Below are 21,671 nucleotides of genomic sequence, written 5' to 3'. Positions count from 1 at the left end.
CCTCATTCTTCCAATTAATAGCAAAAACTAAGCTTTTAACTTCACATGTGTAATCCAATTAAATGAAGAGGCACATGAAGGAAAAGAGCACACATTGTTCCAAATATAGTTGTCATTTTAATTATCCTTTATTTTGAAGCAATCCGACTAGTTATGGCGCGTTGTCATCTGCAATCTAAAACCACTTAATATATTGCTGCAAATCACACAATATACAAACCATTTTTAAAAATACACAAATCAAATCCTCAAGATATATGCTTTACGACATAAATCAATTTCGAGTACAGGAATATTTTTCAAGCACAAATTAATTCTTATGATATATTATTTATGATATAAATCAACTTCCATGCCCAAAACTCTTTTCCATCACAATTTAATTACATGCTGAAATTAATTAGCACAAAAAACATTATATAATAATTTTCCAAAATATCAATAATAGATAAACCGTAAACCCCATGTCTATTCAATTTCACCACCCTCTTTGCACAGCCCCTCAATAAGAGTGCAATAGATCACTGCATCAGGATCAAGCCCTTTGGAAATCATTTCATCAAACAACTCCTTTGCTTTTGTAATTTCACCTTTCTTGCACAGTCCATCTATAAGAGTGCCGTAGGTCACGACATCAGGCTCATGCCCTTTAGAAATCATGACATCTAGAAAATTCAATGCCCGCTTAATTTCACCTTTCTTGCAAAGGCCGTCTATAAGAGTGTTGTAGGTCACGCCATTAGGTTCACAACCTTTACAAATCATAACATCTAGAATATTCAATGCCCGTTCAGTTTCACCTTTCTTGCAAAGCCCGTCTATAAGAGTGCTGTAGGTCACGACATTAGGCTCATGCCCTTTAGAAATTATGACATCTACAAAATCTAATGCCTTATCAGTTTCACCATTCTTGCATAGCCCCGTTATAAGAGTGCTATAGGTGATGACATCTGGGTCACACCCTTTGGAAATCATGACATCTAGAAAATTGAATGCCCGTTCAGTTTGACCTTTCTTGCAAAGCCCATCTATAAGTGTGTTGTGGGTCACGAGATCAGGCTCAAGCCCTTTGGAAATCATGACATCTACAAAATCCCCTGCCTTATCAGTTTCACCTTTCTTGCAAAGCCCATCTATAAGAGTGTTGTAGGTCACGACATTAGGCTCATGCCCTTTAGAAATCATGGCATCTAGAATATTCAATGCCAGTTCAGTTTCACCTTTCTTGCAAAGGCCGTCTATAAGAGTGTTGTAGGTCACGACATTAGGCTCATGCCCTTTAGAAATCATGACATCTACAAAATCCATTGCCTTCTCAATTTCACCTTTCTTCCAAAGCCCATCAATAAGAGTGTTATAGGTTATGACATCCGGGTCAAACCCTTTGGAAATCATGACATCTAGAAAATTCAATGCCCGCTCAGTTTCACCTTTCTTGCAAAGCCCATCTATAAGAGTACTGTAGGTCACGACATTTGGGTTATACCCTATGGAAATCATGACATCTACAATATCTATTGCCTTCTGAATTTCACCTTTCTTGCACAGTCCATTTATAAAAGTGCTATAGGTGATGACATCCGGGTCAAACCCTTTGGAAATCATGACATCTAGAAAATTCAATGCCCGCTCAGTTTCACCTTTCTTGCAAAGCCCATCTATAAGAGTACTGTAGGTCACGACATTTGGGTTATACCCTATGGAAATCATGACATCTACAATATCCACTGCCTTCTGAATTTCACCTTTCTTGCAAAACCCATCTATAAGAGTATTGTAGGTCACAACATTAGGATCAAGCCCTTTGGACATCATGACATCTACAATATCCATTGCCTTCTGAATTTCACCTCTCTTGCAAAGCCCATCTATAAGAGTACTGTAGGTCACGACATTTGGGTTATATCCTTTGGACATCATGACATCTACAATATCCATTGCCTTCTCAGTTTCACCTTTCTTGCACAGTCCATTTATAAGAATGCTATACGAGACTAAATCAGGTATACACCCCAGCTTAGCCATTTTGTAGAGCACTATAGTAGCAGCCTCAGCAGTTCTTTTCTCCCAACACAGGCCTTTGAGTATTGGGCTGAAGATATTGGCATGAGCTCTGCGACCCTCTTTAAGAAACCGTCCCAGAAAACCAAACATTAGGTTGACCTGTAGCATTCGTGCACAGCAGTCCATCAAGATTGCATAGGTATATTCATCAGGACCAATTCCTTCAGCTTGGGTTAAGCGGGTGAAGAGGGAAAAGACGGTGGGGTAAGGGTTGTTGGAGGTTTTGGTGTAGTCCTTGAGGTATTGATTGATTTGACGGAGGTTCTTGGCAGCCAACAGCTGGTCAAACTGGTTAACCACCTCTTGGTCAGAAATGGCATTTGTTATCCGGCGCGGCCTTTTCTCCTCCTTCTGGAGCTTACCCTTCCAATGCGGTTGACGCCGTGAATTTGGTTTGTCGGGTTGAGATTCAGACTGGGGGAATGCGTAGCAGATAAGGGAGAGGCCTCGGTGAGAAGCAAATGGGGATGGGGATTGGGATTGGGCTTGGGAAGGTGAAGGTGAACATGAAAGGAAGGGGGCAAGAGATAAGGTTGACACCATCTGATTATTCTTATTTAGACTGATTTGGTATGGTTAAAAATCTTATCTAACACGGTTGAGTTTCGCTTCCAAGTTCAACTACTGCATTGAAGAATAACAGCACATGACTAAAACAGATTGTGAGCAATAAAACAAAATGAAAAATGAGAAAAAGAACATGGGCTTTAATGAATTTAAACTGTTTTGTTGAAATTGAGAACATAACTAATTTCAGACACTACTCCCATTCAAATATGAGTTTCAGACTTTCAGTTGCTCGTAATATTGAAGCTCCGTGGTGGCATGGTCCAATGGAAAAGATGCTTGGCAGATAATTTATATTATTGTTTTGTTTGGACAAATATATTTTTTCATACTCTGTGAGTAACAGGCCACCAAACAATTTTACCTCCCTTTGTTTAATGAATTTGAATAAATATTAAAAAAAGGAAAATTCCAAAACTGTTCAGCTGACGAATTAACTGCAGGCTCCACAAATCATAATAGATCAATTTGTTTTTTCAATCATTTTGATTTGCTCGTTTATAGGAAATTCAATAATTTAAAAAATTATGCGGCCGGGTCCAATGTTGAAGGAGAACCCTTTCAATGAAATCACAACAGAACAATAGAAGGGGATAAAAGTAAATCAAGGACCTTTTGACACCTTAAACTAAGCTCGGGCAAGGCCATGTTAAATCTCAATTTTTAGAACATTTACAAGATTTATCGATTTTCTTCCTATCATAGACTTAAATGGAAAGATAACTAACCTTAACCTTGAGATAACGAAAGGGGGCGAGCGAGAGAGAAGGAAGTCGCCTGCAAGAGGCGAAAGCAAAAACAATGTATTAGTATAAACAAACCTGGGAAAAGAGAGCGAGAGAAAGACGGGGCTTCTATTGAGATTTGAGGGATAAGGTTTTTAGCTAGCGGATAGAGAAATGGATAAGGCTTTTAACTGTACATCGGACTGTTCGATTTGCTTTGACACCAATATTAAGAAATCTGTACATTTTATTTGCTCCATTTCTGATCGGACGGTGTCCGTAGTGTCAATGTGATGGAGTTAATTTTTTTAAATCAAAACATCAAAATTCACAAATTTATCCATTTTATTGTCTTTTATGTTAAAAGTAATTTTAAATTTATAAAATATTCATTTTATCCTTTATGAAACCGTAAAATATTTGTAATATCTTTATAAAAATGTAGATCTTATATTTGATTGGATTTTTAAGCAAATGGTTCATTTTATTATTTCTGATATATATACACAGTGACATTTTCTAACCCAGTCTAACTTTATTTACAAAATTGGGTTTTGGGCCCTACAATGGGCTTTGAATATATTTTCCATTTATTCTTGGATGCGGTATTGTGTTTGAGTAGGCTTACATTATGTGAAATAAGGATCTCCGTAGACTTTAAATTATATTTTTCATATATTCTGGACTGAAATGCTTACTGAACTGGTGACGGAGAACATCTTAGAAAAGTCACTTTTATTCCCCATCTAAAATATTTTTGTGATTTTCAACTATGCACATGAAAGCTATAGCTAGAGTGAGAAAAATAGCATAGTGGAGCCGGCTCTGTCACATAACGGTACAGAACAGCAGAGTACAGGTGTCAGTTACGTGTCTTGACTCACGTGTCCTGTGCCGTAATTATTTTTAGAAAATTTAACACGGCACAACACGTGCAAGATTTAATTACGACACGGCATGACATGTGGTCACGCGAGTCACGTGTAATTATACCATTAGATCTTGTTCAAATGGTGAATCTTGAATAAACTAACCTAAATTATGATTAAAAGGTCACGCGAGTCATGTTTGATCATGGTACGTTTGAGTACAGCATGACCATTCGTATGCTATGACCATCAATTGACATTTTGATCACAATACAACATGGCACGTAAAAAATTAAATTAATCATAGCACGGCACAACACAAAACTAAAATCACGACGTATTAGTCACCAGACGACACGCCACGGCACATTTTTTCCACCATAGCTTATATTGCATTCCTAATTTACAGCTAATACTTTTTGTTCATTTGCATGACATTAATTAATCTCAATCAAATTTTCAGAATACGTAATTTTCCACCATAGCTTATAATTCTGAATACGTAATTTTTCACATTTTTTATTCCTAAAATAACTGTTAAAACGATCCTAAAATTCACACATCAATTTTTCTTTTCTAACACTACCACACCTTTTGAACTTTTTAAGAAAATCATTGAGTGAGTCTATGGTACTATGCATATTACGATTTGGCACCGTGCTACGGCTCTATATTTGAGTTTTCAAAACCTAACGGTCGATCCGAACCGTTCATCTTGTTCTCCATATTAATATGTGTTTGGAGACCAAATTTTACATTTTTTAAATTTTTTTACTATTTTTTTAGATATTTAGAAAATCACTTGATCTGAAAATTCTGGACCATCCAAAAACAGTGATTTTCAATAAATTTAAAAAAATAGTAAAAAAATTTCAAAAAATGTAAAATTTGGTCTCCAAACACATATTAATATGGAGAACAAGATGAACGGTCCGGATCGACCGTTAGAATTTAAAAACTCGAATATAGAGCCATAGCACGGTGCCAAATCGTAATATGCATAGTACCATAGACTCACTCAAAATCATTTGTCCTTCTCTCTGATGAGATTTCCCAAAGACTTCAATATCAACATTTTCTTTTTAAGACTGACTCTAGAGAATCTTAACTCAGAAAAATCACAGTAAAGAAATTATAATCTTGGAGTGAAGTGTCTATTACTAGATCTTTTTCTTTATGGCCTCTTCTGAGAAGTTTATTAACAATATTCTTCCTTTGTTAAGTGGAAAGGAGGAGGATGGTTTCTTTATTTAGAAATGAATATCAAATGCTTATTTTTTGGTGTCAAATCCTGATCAGTTCGCCTTTTGGTCTAATGGGTCATGATTAATTCCAAGAAAACTATTAATTTTCAGTCTTTTGATTTTACACAAAGCATACTCTAAATTTCATAATTCATAACATTATTCGCTCATGAAATAGAGTATAATTTACTACATGGTTTGAAAGTCTCTCTAATAAATCTGTAATTTAATCAGGTCCTTTGTCTCGATATTAAAATGAAGATATATTTGTACTAAATTTATAAAAATATCTGGCTGATTGTTGTAATTTTATATAATTATACATAACTTAGGGTAATCAAATTAGTTGCTCTGTCTCCGGTAAACCGATTCATGCCCGAAACGAAGCGGGAAAAACAACTCTTCAAAGAAGAAGAGATGTGTGACAAAGTGACAAGCTAAGAAAGGCAAACAGAGATGCAAACACAAAATGTCTACAAAACGACCTGGCGCTCTCCTTTGAAGGAGAGGAGGTTGAGAATTCTACTGGACAACACTACTACAAAAAAAAGAGATTGCACACGGACATAAATGGAGGAGCTATACGGATTTCCTGCCGTGTACGCTGTGAGGGTGTAGAAATCATTGAATAAATATACACGGATATTTACCCGTGTGCGATTATAAGAGAGCTACACGGATTATTACATAAACAGCCGTGTACAATTGATTGCCAGTGTCACTCTTCATATAACCGAGCTACACGGATATTTAGCTAAATTTCCGTGTACGATTCCTCTTTTTACACGGACTTTTAGCTAAATATCCGTGTAGAATTATCTTTTTTTTTTTTCCAATTTATTTTGTTGTGCCGAAATACTATCTCGGTCCGACGTTATATTAAGTTGATTTTATTGCAGGAAACTTATTTTATTTCGGCACAATCGTATTCTCTGAGAGTAATAGGTTTATAGAAGCTGCTTGACGACGAAAATTCAAATAATCCATTTTCTCGTTGTCTGCTGAAGTGACTTATATATTCCATCTTTCTAGCTCACTTGAGTTTCCTGCAATAAAATCAACTTAATATAAATCATGGAATAGATGACCTTTGTTCGTAATATAAATGTGAGAATTCGGCACAGAAAAAAGAGAGTAAGAACTCAAAATTTTCATCAAATGATTTAGTGCCGGAAATAAAAACAAAAAACAAAAAAAAACAAAAAAAAAATTGTGCCTAACCTTAGCAAGTAAGCAATAATAAGTAACAGAAAATTAGAAGAAAAAAAAAGAAATATATATATATACGTGACTAACCTTAGCAAGATAGAGAGGAGAAATACAAATTAGCTTTAAAGATCTCAGATCTGACCTCCTTGTGTGCAGAAATTAGACCAACAGAGAGAGTATTAATTGATCAAAACGGCGCTAAAAGAAGAATGCCTTTTATATAACCAAAACCCTACAATAACCTTTCTACACGGATTTTTAAGTATAAATCCATGTAGCTCTCTCAAGGCTTTTTACACTGTTATTTAAACAATGTGCAGTGTACAATTCCTATCTTTCTACACAGTTCTTTAATAAATATCCGTGTAGCTCTCTTAAGGATTTATACACAGTTATTTAAACAACAATCCGTGTACAATGCCTACTTTTCTACACAGTTCTTTATTAAACGTCCGTGTAGCTCTCACAAGCTTTCTACACTGTTATCAAAACAAACATCCATGTACAATTCCTACCTTTTCTTCACGGAATCACGGTTCTTTAATTAAATATCCGCGTAGCTCTATCAAGGCTTTCTACACTGTTATTTAAACAATAAGCCGTGTATATTTCCTTATAAACGTCCGTGTAGCTCTCTCATGGCTTTCTACACTGATTCTTTGATAAATATCCGTGTAGAGATCCCACATATATTTCAGGCTTCCAAAAAATTACAATTTCTACACGGTTTTTATATAAAATTGCAAAATCCGTGTTCAATGTGCAGTGTACAATGATCATTTTCTGTAGTAGTGCAAGCTGGGAAGACTGTTCTGTGATCTGGCCGCACTAGCAGACTGAGATGGCATTTTGTTACGGGACACTAGAATGGAGAACTCTATTGTTTGTCAGCAACAGCAGAGGAACTTGCACGACCGTATTTTCGGGAGAATTCTGATGCACCGAGCCTATGAATTGACGTTCTCAATCTACTACGTACATATGCCGAAATTTTTATTAATAGAAAATAAATTAAATAAATATCGATATTAGAGAATGGTTTTGATTTTTTTCGAGATATAGGAAAAACGTGATAGATTATCACGGTCTCTGACCGTTATAGACCATCACGGCCAAAATTAGCACTAATTAATTGCCTTACTAACTAACCGCACAACAAAAAAATTGAAAAAAAACCCAGGCCATAATACTCCATCACGGCCAGATATTTATAAAAAAAAAAAAAATTGGCCGCAATAAATTATCACGGCCAGAGATTTAAGTTAAGTCATCCTTCCTCATCAGCTCAAGTGGGACCCAAATCTCTGCCCACTAGGCCTGCAGTCGTCTCGATGGGTTAGGATGCATTAGGCTTTGACTTCAACCTTGACCAAAGTAAGGAATGAGTCAGCAATAAATGCATTATATTCTGAGCTGCCGAGGCAATGCATTATATTTGGATTTTTTTTTTTTTTTCAAATCTCTGGCTGTTATACTCCATCACGGCCAGCATTATTTTTTTCACAAATCTCTAGGCCGTGATGGAGTATCACGGCCAGGTTTTTTTTCAATTTTTTTCTACACGGTTCAGTTAGTTAATAAGAGGATTAATTAGGTGTTAATTCTGACCGTGATAGTCTATAACGGTCAGAGGCCGTGATAAACTATCACGTTTTCTCTATATCTCGAAAAAAATCAAAACCGTTATCTAATATCGATATTTATTTAATTTATTTCCTATTAATAAAAATTTCGGCGTACATATGCCTTTGTTAATCATGCTCTGTGTTTTGTTGAAGTCGATCATGTCGATAGAAATGAAGACATTTTCAGAGCAGTCTTCTGATTGTGTGATGAGATCTGATCCTGATTAATCAGACTTGATTAGATGACATGTACTCTTAACGAATATCAACTTGTTATCTCTATTTAGACCTCATAAAACATATATATGTGCTTCTTCATTGTCCCAAATAATTTCTTCTGTTTTTTAGTTTAGAGTTGACATTAATATTTGAATTCTTTTGTCTTCATAGAACGATCTGTGCTTCTTGGATCTCCCAAACAGTTTTTTTTTAATCCTAATTTAGAGTTGACATTGACTATTAATTGTAAATTTGGGGAGCTCTTCGGGTGATCTTATGGGATACAGATCCTTCAGGGAAAAAAAATGAAAAATAAAATAAAAATAAAAATAAAACATTCATCCTTTATTATTTCATCAATATATAATTGAGAAAGATGTGACTGTACTGTTAAGCCTAATCACGTGAAGAAACAAAATAATAGAATTGAACCATACAATATATACAATTTAAAAGACAAATGTACGTACATTTGTATTGTAAAAAAAATAATGATCCATATTAATTATTAAGTTCAATAAGTTAGCATCACACATCAATTTAACTAAGTGTGCATTAATTATCTGAAAGTCGTCTCATCTCATTTTTACACTATTTTCTGCACGGGTTTTTGAAAACTAGACTTTTTTAGACATTGAAGATGATTTTGTTCATCTTGAATTGTATCCAGGGGCGGAGGCAAAATATTGAATAATGGAGGTCAATAATGTGAAGCTTCTCATCTTTTGGAAAAAAAATAATATAAATTGTTATAAGTCCCCAATTTGTATACATTTAATCATCTATTTTTTTTCTTGAAAAATGAATGGGTTAGCTAAACAAAATTTTCAAAAATTTTATGGGGGTCATTTTATAGGTACCTTTAACATTTTACTATAAAATATACAAAAATACTATATATAATAATTAGTTTTTGAAAATGAATGGAGTCAATTGACCCTCATTTGATGTACTTACATTCGCCTCTGATTGTACCAATATCATCCCACAGTTAAAATTGTGTATATGTACTTATAAATATCGTGAGCAAACTTATTATGAACTTCGTATATATACTTATTTCTAAAAAAACATGAACTTATAAATCTCTTTAGCTTGATTTTAAATGTTTGATGATAAGATTTATTGGAGGAAAAAAAATAATGGAAGAACGAAATATGAGGGCGACTCATGTGGCTCCACGAATACGGTATGTTTTTATTTTGTAACTTTTTTTTTAATTTATGAAATTACTTTTAAGTTAAATTTGGATTAGTATTATGACTAGAAAAAAATAGATGAACAAAATAAAATAATTAACTAGTTTCATATAAATTTATTCAGAATTACTAATTCCAATTTTCCAACAAAGATCAATTTGAAAAGATTTGTTGCCCTTTTTTTTTTCCTTTTTTCCCCTAAACAACTTTTAAATTGGTTTCTTTTAGAAGATAATTACTTATAGATATTGGTAATTAATTTGTGAAAATCACAATTAGAGTACATTACTAATCGGAATTCATACAATTCATATTTTTTTTTATGAACGGGAACCGAGGGTTAACAATTATGTAGGTATTAGATTATAGAGGAGGGTTCAAATGCCTCCATGTTTTTGTGCCTCCATCTCTCTCCATTATTTTCAAAGTTCAAATAGTCGATCCGAACCGCTCAATCTAACCTCCATACTAAAATATGTTTGGAGACCAAATTTTATATTTTTAGAAATTTTTTTACTATTTTTTTAGATAGGTACAAAAATACTGTTTTTAGATGGTTCAGATTTACTGATTTTGTACCCATCTAAAAAAATAGTAAAAAAAATCCTAAAAATATAAAATTTGGTCTCTAAACATATTTTAGTATGGAGGTTAGATTGAGCGGTTCGGATCGACTGTTTGAACTTTGAAAATGATGGAGAGAGATGGAGGCATGATGGAGGCACAAAAACATGGAGGCATTTGAACCCTCTAGATTATATTGGGGTGTCAATAGAATCTTTTTGTATGTCTACTTAATTCATACGAACTAGAATTTTTTTCGTTAAATTAATGGCTATAAATACGGGTAAGATTTTTTTTATTAGCTTATTGATATTAAATTATATATGATAATTTTTTTATTTGTACATATAACTATATAATTTTTATTACGATGACTCGTTTGGTTTGTAAGACATTTTAAATAATTTTTTATTTAGTAAATTATGATAAAATTGATTTATTTAATATTTTATAGGGTTTTTGAGTAGTAATTTAGAAAAAAATGATTTATACAATATTTTATATCGTTTCATTGAATCAATGGTTTATATTTTTTAAATTAATGAGATAAAAAAAATATAATTTTTATTTTATGATTTTCTGTTCCTGATGCTTCTATTTTTTATGTTGAATTAAAGTATATAAGCTATCAATTTATTCACTAAATTATTCATTATTTATTTCGCAAACAGTTATCTACTAATTTTATATGAATATGAAATGCTTTCATCTAATATGAATATGATTTTGAAAATTCTCCTGTGATCCATACATAATGGACTTTTTGCCTATCTCTATATGTGCCTTTTACAGTTTTACCCCTTTTCCCTTTTTCAGTAGAATTACAAATAGGTCCTTAAGGTATCACCTTGTTGCATTTTTGGCCCTTGGAAGTTTTATTCCCCTTAGGCTATGCTCAAGAACCGCCGCCCGTAGAGGAAGGGGAAGGGACGAGGAGGAAGAGAAACGAGGGTTCTTTCCCTCTGAGCAGTAATTTCTACACCCCGAATCGGAGTGACATATTTCGTCAAAAATCAATACCAAGCTCCCCTCTTCTCCCCTCTGTTCCCCTCTTCTGAAACATATGAATAACGTGAGGAGCTCGACAATCAATGAATTTTCCCTTCCTTCTTTTTAATGGGAGAGTTCTCCCTCTCTCTGAAGCACACCGTTAAGATTTTTTTCTCCGATTTTTTTATAAATACCCAAAAGAAATATAAAATTACGAAATCTACCCACTGTCTGATTGAAATTCGAAAAATACCCAATCTGGTTAACCAATAAACGGATTTGGGAAAAACTTCCGGTTAACCATTAACCGATTACCCATTAACCATTCAAAACAATATATCCGGTTAATGGTTAACCGGAAAGTTGTTGGTTTTTTTTTTTGTGTAAAATAGAAAATTTTAATTTTTTTTTTGTATTGAAATATTAGAAATGTTGAATATATTTCTTTGAAAATAGATGAAATACAATATAATTTGATTTATTAGAAAAACTGCAACAAATAACCGGATCAATATTTTTCAGGCCGGCCTTTTCGCGGCTCTAAGAAAAATTAATATATTTCTTTATGTGTTATTGGAAAAAAATAAAAATGCTTAGATTCTGAGTTATTGATCCCGGTTCAAAAGTCACTTCTATGTAATCCAGAAAATATTGTAATTCTTCTAGGGCATTTAATTTATAAAAACTTGTATCTATTTTGATAATTCTTTTTTAATAACAATTATTAAATAACTTAAAGTTTATATTTTTTTTTCAAAAATAGATACAACTTTTCATAAATTAAATGTCCTAGAAGGATCACAATATTTTCTGGATTACATAGAAGTGACTTTTGAACCGGGATCAATAACTCAGAATCTAAGCATTTTTATTTTTTTCCAATAACACATAAAGAAATATATTAATTTTTCTTACAGCCGCGAAAAATCCGGCCTGAAAAATATTGATCCGGTTATTTGTTGCAGTCTTTCTAATAAATCAAATTATATTGTATTTCATCTATTTTCAAAGAAATATATTCAACATTTCTAATATTTCAATACAAAAAAAAAATTAAAATTTTTCTGTTTTACAAAAAAAAAAAAAAAACCAACAACTTTCCGGTTAACCATTAACCGGATATATTGTTTTGAATGGTTAATGGGTAACCGGTTAATGGTTAACCGGAAGTTTTTCCCAAATCCGGTTATTGGTTAACCGGATTGGGTATTTTTCGAATTTCAATCAGACAGTAGGTAGATTTCGTAATTTTATATTTCTTTTGGGTATTTATAAAAAAATCGGTTTTTTCTGCTAGCCATCATTATTATTAGTCAAAATAACATGCATGCGTATCCTACTTGAAGGCTTACGAAATTGCCCCATTCACAGCGACCAAAATTTTTTATTTTTAATAAAAAAAAATGAAAGATGCCAATAGGGACCCCGATGAAAATTAGTTTAGCTAACCATGAACTAAGTGATAGTTTAAGCACCATTATGTAATTTACTATTTACTATTTTCCTCAATAAATAACTGACCAATTAAGCACCCATTCATTTGATTTCTAAATTAATTTGTCCTCTTCATTTTACTGATGATGCTGATACCAAAACAAAGGGAAAAATAAAAAAAATTAACTAACAGTTAATATTTTCTGGGCTTTGGCTTTTTAAAGCAAATTAACTAACAGTGATGCATTAGACAAAAACACACGGACGGCTCAGATTTACTCTCAGTCGGTCGGGATCCAGGATGATAGAGGAGTAGACATTTGCTAAACCCGGAACGGGTAGAACCCGTTTTGCCCGGTCCGTACCCGTTACCTGTGGTACCCGTACCCGTTGCCCGGGTACAAACGGGTAGACGGGTACGGGTAATAAACGGACCAGATAACATGATTTAAAAAATAACCCGTTGTACCCGTACCCGTCTACCCGCCAACCCGTACCCGCCTACCCGTACCCATCTACCCGCATACCCGTACCCGTTACCCGTACCCATCTACCCGCATACCAGTACCCGTTACCCGTACCCGTACCCGACCCGTTTCACTTCAAAAAAATTTAAATTTTTTTGAAAAAAACAGAAAAAAAAAAAAAAAAAACGGGCGGACCGGACCCGTACTCGTCAACCCGCAACGGGTACGGGTAATAAACGGACCGGATATAGGTTTTGGCCCAATTACCCGTCTACCCGTTACGGGTTTTACCCGTACTCGACCTACCCCTTTACCCGTCCTACCCGTTACCCGTAACGGGTAACCCGGAACGGGTCACGGGTAACCCGTTAGCAATTGACTATAGAGGAGTAGGATTATTTGTGCTTTGAGATGCGTACCAATTCATTTTCGGACTGTCTGATTCAATTCTACTTAGTCAGGTAACCTGAGGGGATACACATTCCATTATGGTGCAGGCTATGGCCGCAAGGAGCGCATGTATTGCCCTTCTTAGACCATAGTGATAAATGAATTATTTGGATTCCGTTCACCGAAGTTAAAAATTTATGATTCGGGAATAATTCGGAATTATCCGGATTAGAGATAATTCGTAAAATTCACGAATTATTCGAGTTTAATTCGGTCAAAGTTCAGTCAACTGAATAATTCGACATTTAGTTCACCATCACAAAAAAAAAAAAAACGAATTATTCAGATTTAATTCACAAATAATTCACGAATCTTGTAACTATACTTAAAAGGATAGAGCAGCTGGATAACATGGCGGAGCCGCTATGCTACAACTGGACCCGCAAAAATACTATAAATGCTGGAGATAAAGTTGATTTTTTGCTACGTTAAATCTTAGTTTAACTTGATTTTTTTATGCTTGTGAAGATTGAATGAAGTGTACATAAAGATTAAGTTGTTTTTTATTTACAATTAGTAAACCCCATAATGAATATTCTTAATGGATCTGAGGGTAACTGGATCCTATTATTCTCTTTTCTCAACACATTGAGTAACCTATACTTTCATATATTTAGATCAAAATTGTCGGTGAAGCACCTGACTTCACTTATCATTTGAATTCTGCACGACTTTCAAAGCACTGTAATAGTGGTCTTCCGAGTAATAAACACGAAAAAAATTTAGCACGGCTTTATATAAAAATGAAAATTTGAAATATCTGAGAGCTTACGGACTCGGGACTCCATTTGTCATTTGACATATATAAATATAATATGCTGCGTTTATTGAACCATTTTATTTTTAAGATTTCAATTCTGGAATCACGGTAATTAATTTTTCTCTGTCTCGTTATATATTTTTCCCTTCGGGTTCTCACCAGAATTTGATCTATATCAATGAAGCTCCATTTTGTGTTCCTCTATCTTATCCTCCCTCCCCCATTACAAGCATTGCATGTGTTTGACGAAATGCCTGAATGAAGTTTCCTCGCTATTTAGAGCTGTTATCGGAGAAATGATAAGCAACCTCGTTTCTTATTATTGGGCAAGTCTTCTTATGCCAAAGAGGGAATTTTCAAACCAGGTTTGTTCAGATAGTTGACATAGATATATTTACTGCCTATACTTGTAAGTTGTAACGTTATAATATTGTTGAATTCAAATTCCAAATTGACTGTAATACAAGTTATTGTCATATGGGCTGGGCCACTTGACCAGAATTCTGAACTGACTGCGCAAATTACGTTCTATAACAAAAATGGAAGCGTCTAATTGTCCACAGCCTTTTGTCCATCATTTGTCCACAGCTTTGATTTGCGCGAATACTGTAAAATTATACAATATATCACATAAAACTTATCAGTTAATCACAAAACATACAACAACTATTTGAAGTAGTCTCATTATAGTTAGAAAAACATTACAACTTGCACAACATGACAAAAAAAATGTACTTTCAAACTGTACTTTCGAAAATTGCAGTTACAGGAAGTTATTGCCAATTAGAGTTAGTTATTAACGGTTATTAGCGGTTATTGGCAGTTAGAGTTAGTTATTAAATTCCCCACTGGGTTGAATTTTCTATACTGTAAAATTGAATCTTGTATACTGTAAAATTGAATCTTGTATACAGTAAAATTTAGAATTGAATATTGTATACTGTAAAATTGAATCTTGTATACTGTAAAATTGAATATTGTATACAGTAAAATTTAGAATTGAATCTTGTATACTGTAAAACTGAATCTTGTATACTGTAAAAATGAATCTTGTATACAGTAAAATTTAGAATTGAATATTGTATATTGTAAAATTGAATCTTGTATACTGTAAAATTGAATCCTGCATACTATAAAATTGATCCTTGTATAAAGTAAAGTTTTCAATTGAATCTTGTATACTATAAAATTGAATTTTGTACACAACAAAAATTAGAATTGAATATTGTATACTGTAAAATTCAGTCTTGTATACAGTAAAATTTTCAATTGAATCTTGTATACTGTAAAATTTTCAAATAATACTGTAGATTTTCAATTGCTGCCGTCGCGGCCGTTGCTGCTGCGGCCGTCGCAGCCGTTGCTGTCGTCGCGGCCGTCACTGCCATTGTGACCGTCGCTACCGTCTCTGCCGGAGCAGAAGAGAAGAGAGAGAGAGAGAGAGTCTCGCTAGGATTTTTAAAAGAGAGAGAGAGAGAGAAAAGGAAAGACGCAATTACTAGTGTAGTACTAAAGCCCTGACTTACTCTTGTCTGCCTGAAGTGATATACGCAATTACTTGATTTGAAGCAATAACAGCAATTTCGTCTTTAGGTAAGAAAGGAGCGAAGCAGCCTAGAGTAGCGAAAGAAAGGAAAAAATAGAGAGGCGGAGGATTGAGAGAGAGATCTGATTTATAAAAAGAAAGTATAGTCGTTAAAATCAGTTAGAGTGGATAAGGTGGTGGACAATTTGTGGACAAACATTAGTGGACAAAGAACATTTCTCAACAAAAATAGCTATTTCTTTAATGACTTGAATTGACTCCATGCAAGTCTTCTTTCCGTTAATATTTGAAAATTAGGTGGTAAACCCTGCTTCACAGCCTTCACTGTTTTTAGAAGTTAATTCATTAATGACTTGAATTGACTTCATGCAAATTGTCTTTCCATTTCACTATTATATTCATGTAGGCTGTAGCAACAAGGTCATCATCTCTTTTTCCAATGTTATTAATCATTAATCAAATCTTCTTCTGATCTTCTACCATTTAAACTACCTTTTGTTTCTTCCACTTTACAGTACCTCTATCATTAACTCCAGGTAACGCCTCTCTCCTCACTTGATCTATTCTCTCTCCATTGACTCAAAATGGTAACATGACTCGTTCAAATTCTGCGGTGCGTCCAGCCTCAAATACCACCACTATATATAGAACCTATTCTAATCAAAATTTTAATCACAACAATCATTCAATGGCGCCTCTCAGTTTTCTCCACCTCTTACTTATGTTCACAACCACAACTTTTACACTTGTGGCTGGAGATACATTTCAGGTTGATTTCCATCATCGTTTTTCTGACAAGGTTCGCCAGTGGGCTGAGTCACAGGGGCTCCCTGCAACATGGCACCCTGACGAGGCACCGGAAGGAAGTGTAGAATACTATAAGGAGCTTGTAAGGCATGACCGAGCACTGCTTAGCCGACATGGTCGGTTCCTTGAGGACACTAATGTTTACACATTTGCCGAGGGCAATGAAACCCTGGAAATACCTTCTCTGGGACAGTAAGGATATAATGTTTTTCCTTTCAAAATTGGATCTGTCTTTACGGTTATATCTCGGCTTATTTTATTTTAATCGAAACGAAGTCCCTAGGAGGTCACAAACTCTACATTTCTAGATAGTTCTAGTACAGTTATCTGTGTGGTGTCTTCTGAGTGCGTATCCTCTGAGATATCTCAACTTTTGCATGACCGATGTGTCCGGTGCCTATTCGGGGGTGATGTAGGGGGTCAGTATTATGTTTGCTTTGAGATTCGTGCAGAGAGTATTTAAACAGTTGGGATTTTCCATAAAGTCACGCAAAGTCACAAACAATTAATTAAAATAAATCACACAAATGTACCACACAACTTCGCATGTGTAGAAAACTATCCCAAGTCAGGAAAAAGGAGGAGGGTTCGTGATAGGCTTGGCGAGCCAGCGGTAAAAAACAGCCTCTTTATGGAAATGAAACCCTCACGAATTGGGCATGAATAGTATTAGGATGGGTGACATCGTGGGAAGTCCCTGTGTTGTTAAGACACAAATGTACCACACAGTTCCAACAATGTGCAACTTGTCACCAATGATTGGTAATTTTGTAGTGTGGTTATCCTAAGTTTTAATTATTGCACTTTCTGGCATATGTTCCCAATTTCCCATATATGTTGATCATTTAAAATTTTCTGACTGTTTTTCTTATATGATAACTAACGTGGGAACAATAGCTTGCATTATGCTCTTGTTACGGTGGGGACCCCTAATCAAACATTTCTGGTGGCACTGAGTACTGGCAGTGAACTCTTCTGGTTGCCTTGTAATTGCAAGCAATGTGCACCCGACACCTCTCCCTTATACGGAGTAAACTTCTTTTTTATGAAATTCAATTATAAATTTCAATACTTATCAACAAGGTACTTTCATTTTACAATTAACTCGTTAATGACTAATATGCATTGTTGGAATTTGGGTTAGAACTTGACTTTGAGTACATACAACACCAATGAATCTAGCACAAGCAAGGAGATCTTATGCGGCAGCAGCCAGTGCAATCTCCCTACCAACCTAGGTGGAACTTGCACAGGGACGAGCAACAACTGCCCCTATTCTATCATGTATTCATCGAATAATACTTCTTCTTCTGGGTTCTTAGTAGAAGATGTTCTATACTTGGCTAAAGGAGATACTGGTGTAGACACTGTGACAATTCCAATTGTATTTGGGTATGTTGCTTTATTTTTTTTCTCTATTTCTTGGTTCTTACTAGTTACTAACCATTTTACAAGAACTAGCCTTTGATCTAGTGACAAAAACACACAGTCTCTATGTGAGAGGTCATGGGTAGAAACCAAATTGGAAACAATCTTTTATTGTAATAGCAAGAGTATTAAATAATTGAGTGGCTTGATCTCCAACTTTACTCAAAAAAAAAAAAAAAAAAAACTATACCATTTTACTGAAGTACTGCTGCAACAACAACCAAGCCTTTAATCCCAAACAAGTTTGGGTAGGCTAGAAATGAAACTCAACCGTAGTCATATTTGCGGGTTTCATTTCCATAAAAGGCTTTTTTTTTACCATTGGCTCGCCACGCCTTATCACGACCCTCCTCCTAGAAGGGCTGTTAATTAAAATATTAATATGCTTACCCAGCAGATTCCCAGTAAAATTCCATGTAACAGTATCATTTGTCAATATTTATACAGAAATTAAAAAGCAGCTCTTTTAGCTGGAGACAAAGAAGTGGAACTTTTTAATTACTCATCAAGAGAAAATTTGTTTTTAATCTGGGAATGGGCTTTTTTCCTTTCTTTTGTTTTGGAGATTCGTTTAATGATTCTAGTTAGTAATTCGCAATCATATTTTCTATAGATGTGGAGAGGTCCAGACTGGCACTTTCCTAGATGAGGCTGCTCCAAATGGCCTGATGGGTCTTGGCATAGATAATATGTCAATACCTACCATCCTTGCGAAAAAAGGTCTCATTTCAGATTCATTTTCTATGTGCTTCGGCTCTGACGGCTCTGGGAGACTCAACTTTGGAGACACAGGGAGCTCCAATCAGTCTGTGACCGCATTAAATATCAACAATAATTCGTAAGAGATTTTTGTAGAATAATTCCTTTTATATTTATCTTATACGGAGTGGGCTTAGTGACCCCCCATCCCTTTCAATTGTACGCAATACATAGTGGGTTAACCTTTTGGCCCAACGCGATATTAAGCCTCCTGTCAATGAAAGGAAAAAAAAAGAAAAAAAATAGGCTTAATTTCAGATTACAATGTGCGTTCTTTCAATGTTTGTCCTGTCGCTGATATAATCCTCTATTATCTATTGAGCCAGTATGGTATGATAATATCCTGTTGCTTTTGTATCAAAATCACATAATACATGTGAAGTCTAGAACTATGAATTATGACCTTTAACTTATTTGTAACTTTCCTTCTCTTTCGTTGAATTTGTATGTTTAGTCCAAACTATAACATTAGCATAGAAGGGATGGTGATAGGAAATACAACCACTGAAACTAGCTTCACAGCTCGTGTTAGCTCAGGTGCTTCCTGTTCATATATGAGTGATCAAATCTACAAGGAATTTACAACCACAGTAAGTGTTCAATTTCACAAAAAATTGTTTAAATGTCAAGCATTCTTGTTTTGTTTAATTTCTTACCTTTTTTAATTATTGTTATAGTTCACAGAGCAAGTTAAAGAGACCCGGCTCTCTGATCCATCTCTTCCTTTTGAATATTGCTATACATTGAGGTAATTACCATCATTTTGATAGGACAAAATCAAATGCATTGAAGTAAACTTCCCTAATTCATCCAAGTTAACAATTTGCAGTGCTGGAGACACAGAAGCTGTATTGCCAGAAGTGAGTTTCACAACAAAAGGTGGAAGCAACTTTCCTGTATTGGATCCGATTGTATATCTATCATCCAAGGTAGAGTGGCTTGGCACCTTTTTCTTATTATTTTTTTCAAGTAAAAATTTGTCCAATTTTACCCAGAAGAACCTATGGTTAACTATATATTATCACAAGGAAAAGTATCCTAAAATATATGGTTGTAGTGGTTGAGCTCAATAGCAGCATGGCATACAATCTATGCCTCTTTTAATCTATTATTTGATCTGCATGCTCACAAATTGCAAATTAATATGCAGACAAGTCAAGAACCAACTGGATACTGCCTCGCTGTTGTGCCAGGGAATGACACAAACGTAATTGGCCGTGAGTAGCCTTACCTGATTGCATTATTGTACGCTTGTTTGGAAAGATAATTATCAACAATAAAAATTCGGAGACTAATTTCTCACAAATTAAAAGTTTGGAGACTTCTAGTAACATTACCTCTTTTTCATAATCATATTCTACATAAAAAAAAAAAAAAACACTTCTTCGTTCTAGCCATCAAGTTTGAATAGGCTAAATTAATTTTGTTGAGACCATTTGCTTGGCACAGAAAATTTTCTAACGGGTCTGCGCGTAGTCTTCAATCGAGAGAAGATGGTCTTGGGTTGGGAGAAGTATGACTGTAAGTAATCCTTCCTTCCATATGTGATATGTCTAATGGAATTCACATCCTCTCAGGTTACCGGACTGAGTACAATTGAATTGGACGGCCTAAAATTATTCTTTTTAACTTGGCACGAATCTCAAAGCACAAATAATACTGCCCCCCTGTGCCATTCCGGGAAAGAACCGGCTGAGAATAAATCTAGTCCGTCCATTTCAATTGTGTTGAATCAGGTACCTGGGAGGATACGGATCCTGTGTACAAAACTAACAGCATAGCATCACCATTTCATATTTTTGTTCTATAGTACAAATTCCCTACTAAAAAAAAAATTACAGGCTACGGTACCGAGCTTTCGACAGCTCCTCCTACAGACAAGAACGCTTCTCCCCCTCCTCCTACAGACAAGAATGCTTCTCCCCCGCCACCAGCCGTTGAAGCTCCAGCCCCAGGGACAACTCTGTTTAAAAGGACAAAATCGTGGGCCCCAAAATTCTGCCCCTCTACCATGTTGAATATTGTACTAAGTCTTTTGTTTATGGTTTTTGTTATTGATGGATACTGGTGTTAACCTTTTCTATTCAGGCTCATTTGTATCTCTGTTATCCTTAGTTTTCTGAATGTTATCATTAATTTATAGATTAATTGAATTCTTTATCTAGTTTTATTTTTCATCTTATTTTTTTGTCTTCTTCGTATGAGTTGGATATGGATCAAACGAAAGCCGAAGAAGAAATTTTCATAGTCTTGCTTTGTCATGCTCTCCATACTACTAACTTGATGGTGCAAACAGAGCATGCATCATGCCACCGATAGTTGATTTTTTTTTTAGAAATTTTAATTTAAAGAACTTCATAATAAAAATATCATAATAGAAAAATGAACTTTTAATCACCGAAATTTTTTAAAAATATCATAATAAAAAAATAAAAAAATAAAAAAAACCATTATTTCTGAAAAATTCGAATTTTGACACGACTGTATCTCTAAAATGCAGACTCATTTACTGGAGACCGATTACTGGGGTCCGCATCCCTAGATGCAGCCACTTTCTTTCTTTGTGTTTTTTTTTATAGAGAGAGAAGCCGGTGTACACGTGTCACGAAAGGTAATTTCATGCAGGAGAGCGTAAAGTGATTAAGTGAAGCATTGACAAACTTCAGAAGCTGTCCATTTTATTGTAAATGGATAAAATCAGTGGCTTAAAATTAAAGCAACTTCAGAAGCTGTCCATTTTATTGT

At 34.6% G+C, this 21,671-nt stretch overlaps 2 protein-coding genes across 6 annotated transcripts in view; one reads left to right on the top strand and one right to left on the bottom strand.

The window, feature by feature from the left end:
• LOC144556778 (aspartyl protease family protein 1-like) overlaps window positions 1–21,108 on the top strand; it is a 28,475-nt gene extending 7,367 nt beyond the window's left edge. The window contains exons 1-11 of one of the 4 annotated variants that reach the window (XM_078305217.1): window positions 14,633–14,751; window positions 16,702–16,931; window positions 17,637–17,769; window positions 17,884–18,131; window positions 18,781–19,005; window positions 19,381–19,516; window positions 19,604–19,674; window positions 19,756–19,855; window positions 20,077–20,143; window positions 20,376–20,447; window positions 20,768–21,108. In XM_078305217.1, the coding sequence (XP_078161343.1) occupies window positions 14,683–14,751; window positions 16,702–16,931; window positions 17,637–17,769; window positions 17,884–18,131; window positions 18,781–19,005; window positions 19,381–19,516; window positions 19,604–19,674; window positions 19,756–19,855; window positions 20,077–20,143; window positions 20,376–20,447; window positions 20,768–21,000 (1,584 nt within the window). In that variant the 5' untranslated portion in view covers window positions 14,633–14,682 and the 3' untranslated portion in view covers window positions 21,001–21,108. Of the gene's footprint in view, window positions 1–14,632; window positions 14,752–16,185; window positions 16,932–17,636; window positions 17,770–17,883; window positions 18,132–18,780; window positions 19,006–19,380; window positions 19,517–19,603; window positions 19,675–19,755; window positions 19,856–20,076; window positions 20,144–20,375; window positions 20,448–20,767 lie in introns of those variants that run through there. The other 3 variants (XM_078305214.1, XM_078305216.1, XM_078305219.1) reach the window with 3 other exon arrangements.
• LOC144557528 (uncharacterized) lies at window positions 155–3,489 on the bottom strand. Of its 2 annotated transcripts, none has more exons than XM_078306108.1 (2): window positions 3,360–3,489; window positions 155–2,688 (listed from the first exon to the last, which is right to left on the bottom strand). In XM_078306108.1, exon 2 carries the CDS (start codon window positions 2,605–2,607, stop codon window positions 469–471), a length of 2,139 nt encoding a protein of 712 aa, XP_078162234.1. In that variant the 5' UTR covers window positions 2,608–2,688; window positions 3,360–3,489; the 3' UTR covers window positions 155–468. The 2 variants fall into 2 exon arrangements, with proteins under 2 accessions (XP_078162234.1, XP_078162235.1); XM_078306109.1 differs by having other exon boundaries at window positions 155–2,685; window positions 3,360–3,389.
• Window positions 21,109–21,671: the final 563 nt, after the last annotated feature.

This window comes from Carex rostrata, chromosome 7 (genome assembly GCF_964058835.1).
Source record: "Carex rostrata chromosome 7, lpCarRost1.2, whole genome shotgun sequence".
Classification (NCBI taxonomy): domain Eukaryota; kingdom Viridiplantae; phylum Streptophyta; class Magnoliopsida; order Poales; family Cyperaceae; genus Carex; species Carex rostrata.
This window is presented reverse-complemented; position numbering and strand designations above follow the sequence as displayed.

What these genes read in the sequence shown, in the direction of transcription:
- LOC144557528 (XM_078306108.1), bottom strand. Translation starts at nt 2,607, where the DNA reads ATGGTGTCAACCTTATCTCTTGCCCCCTTCCTTTCATGTTCACCTTCA.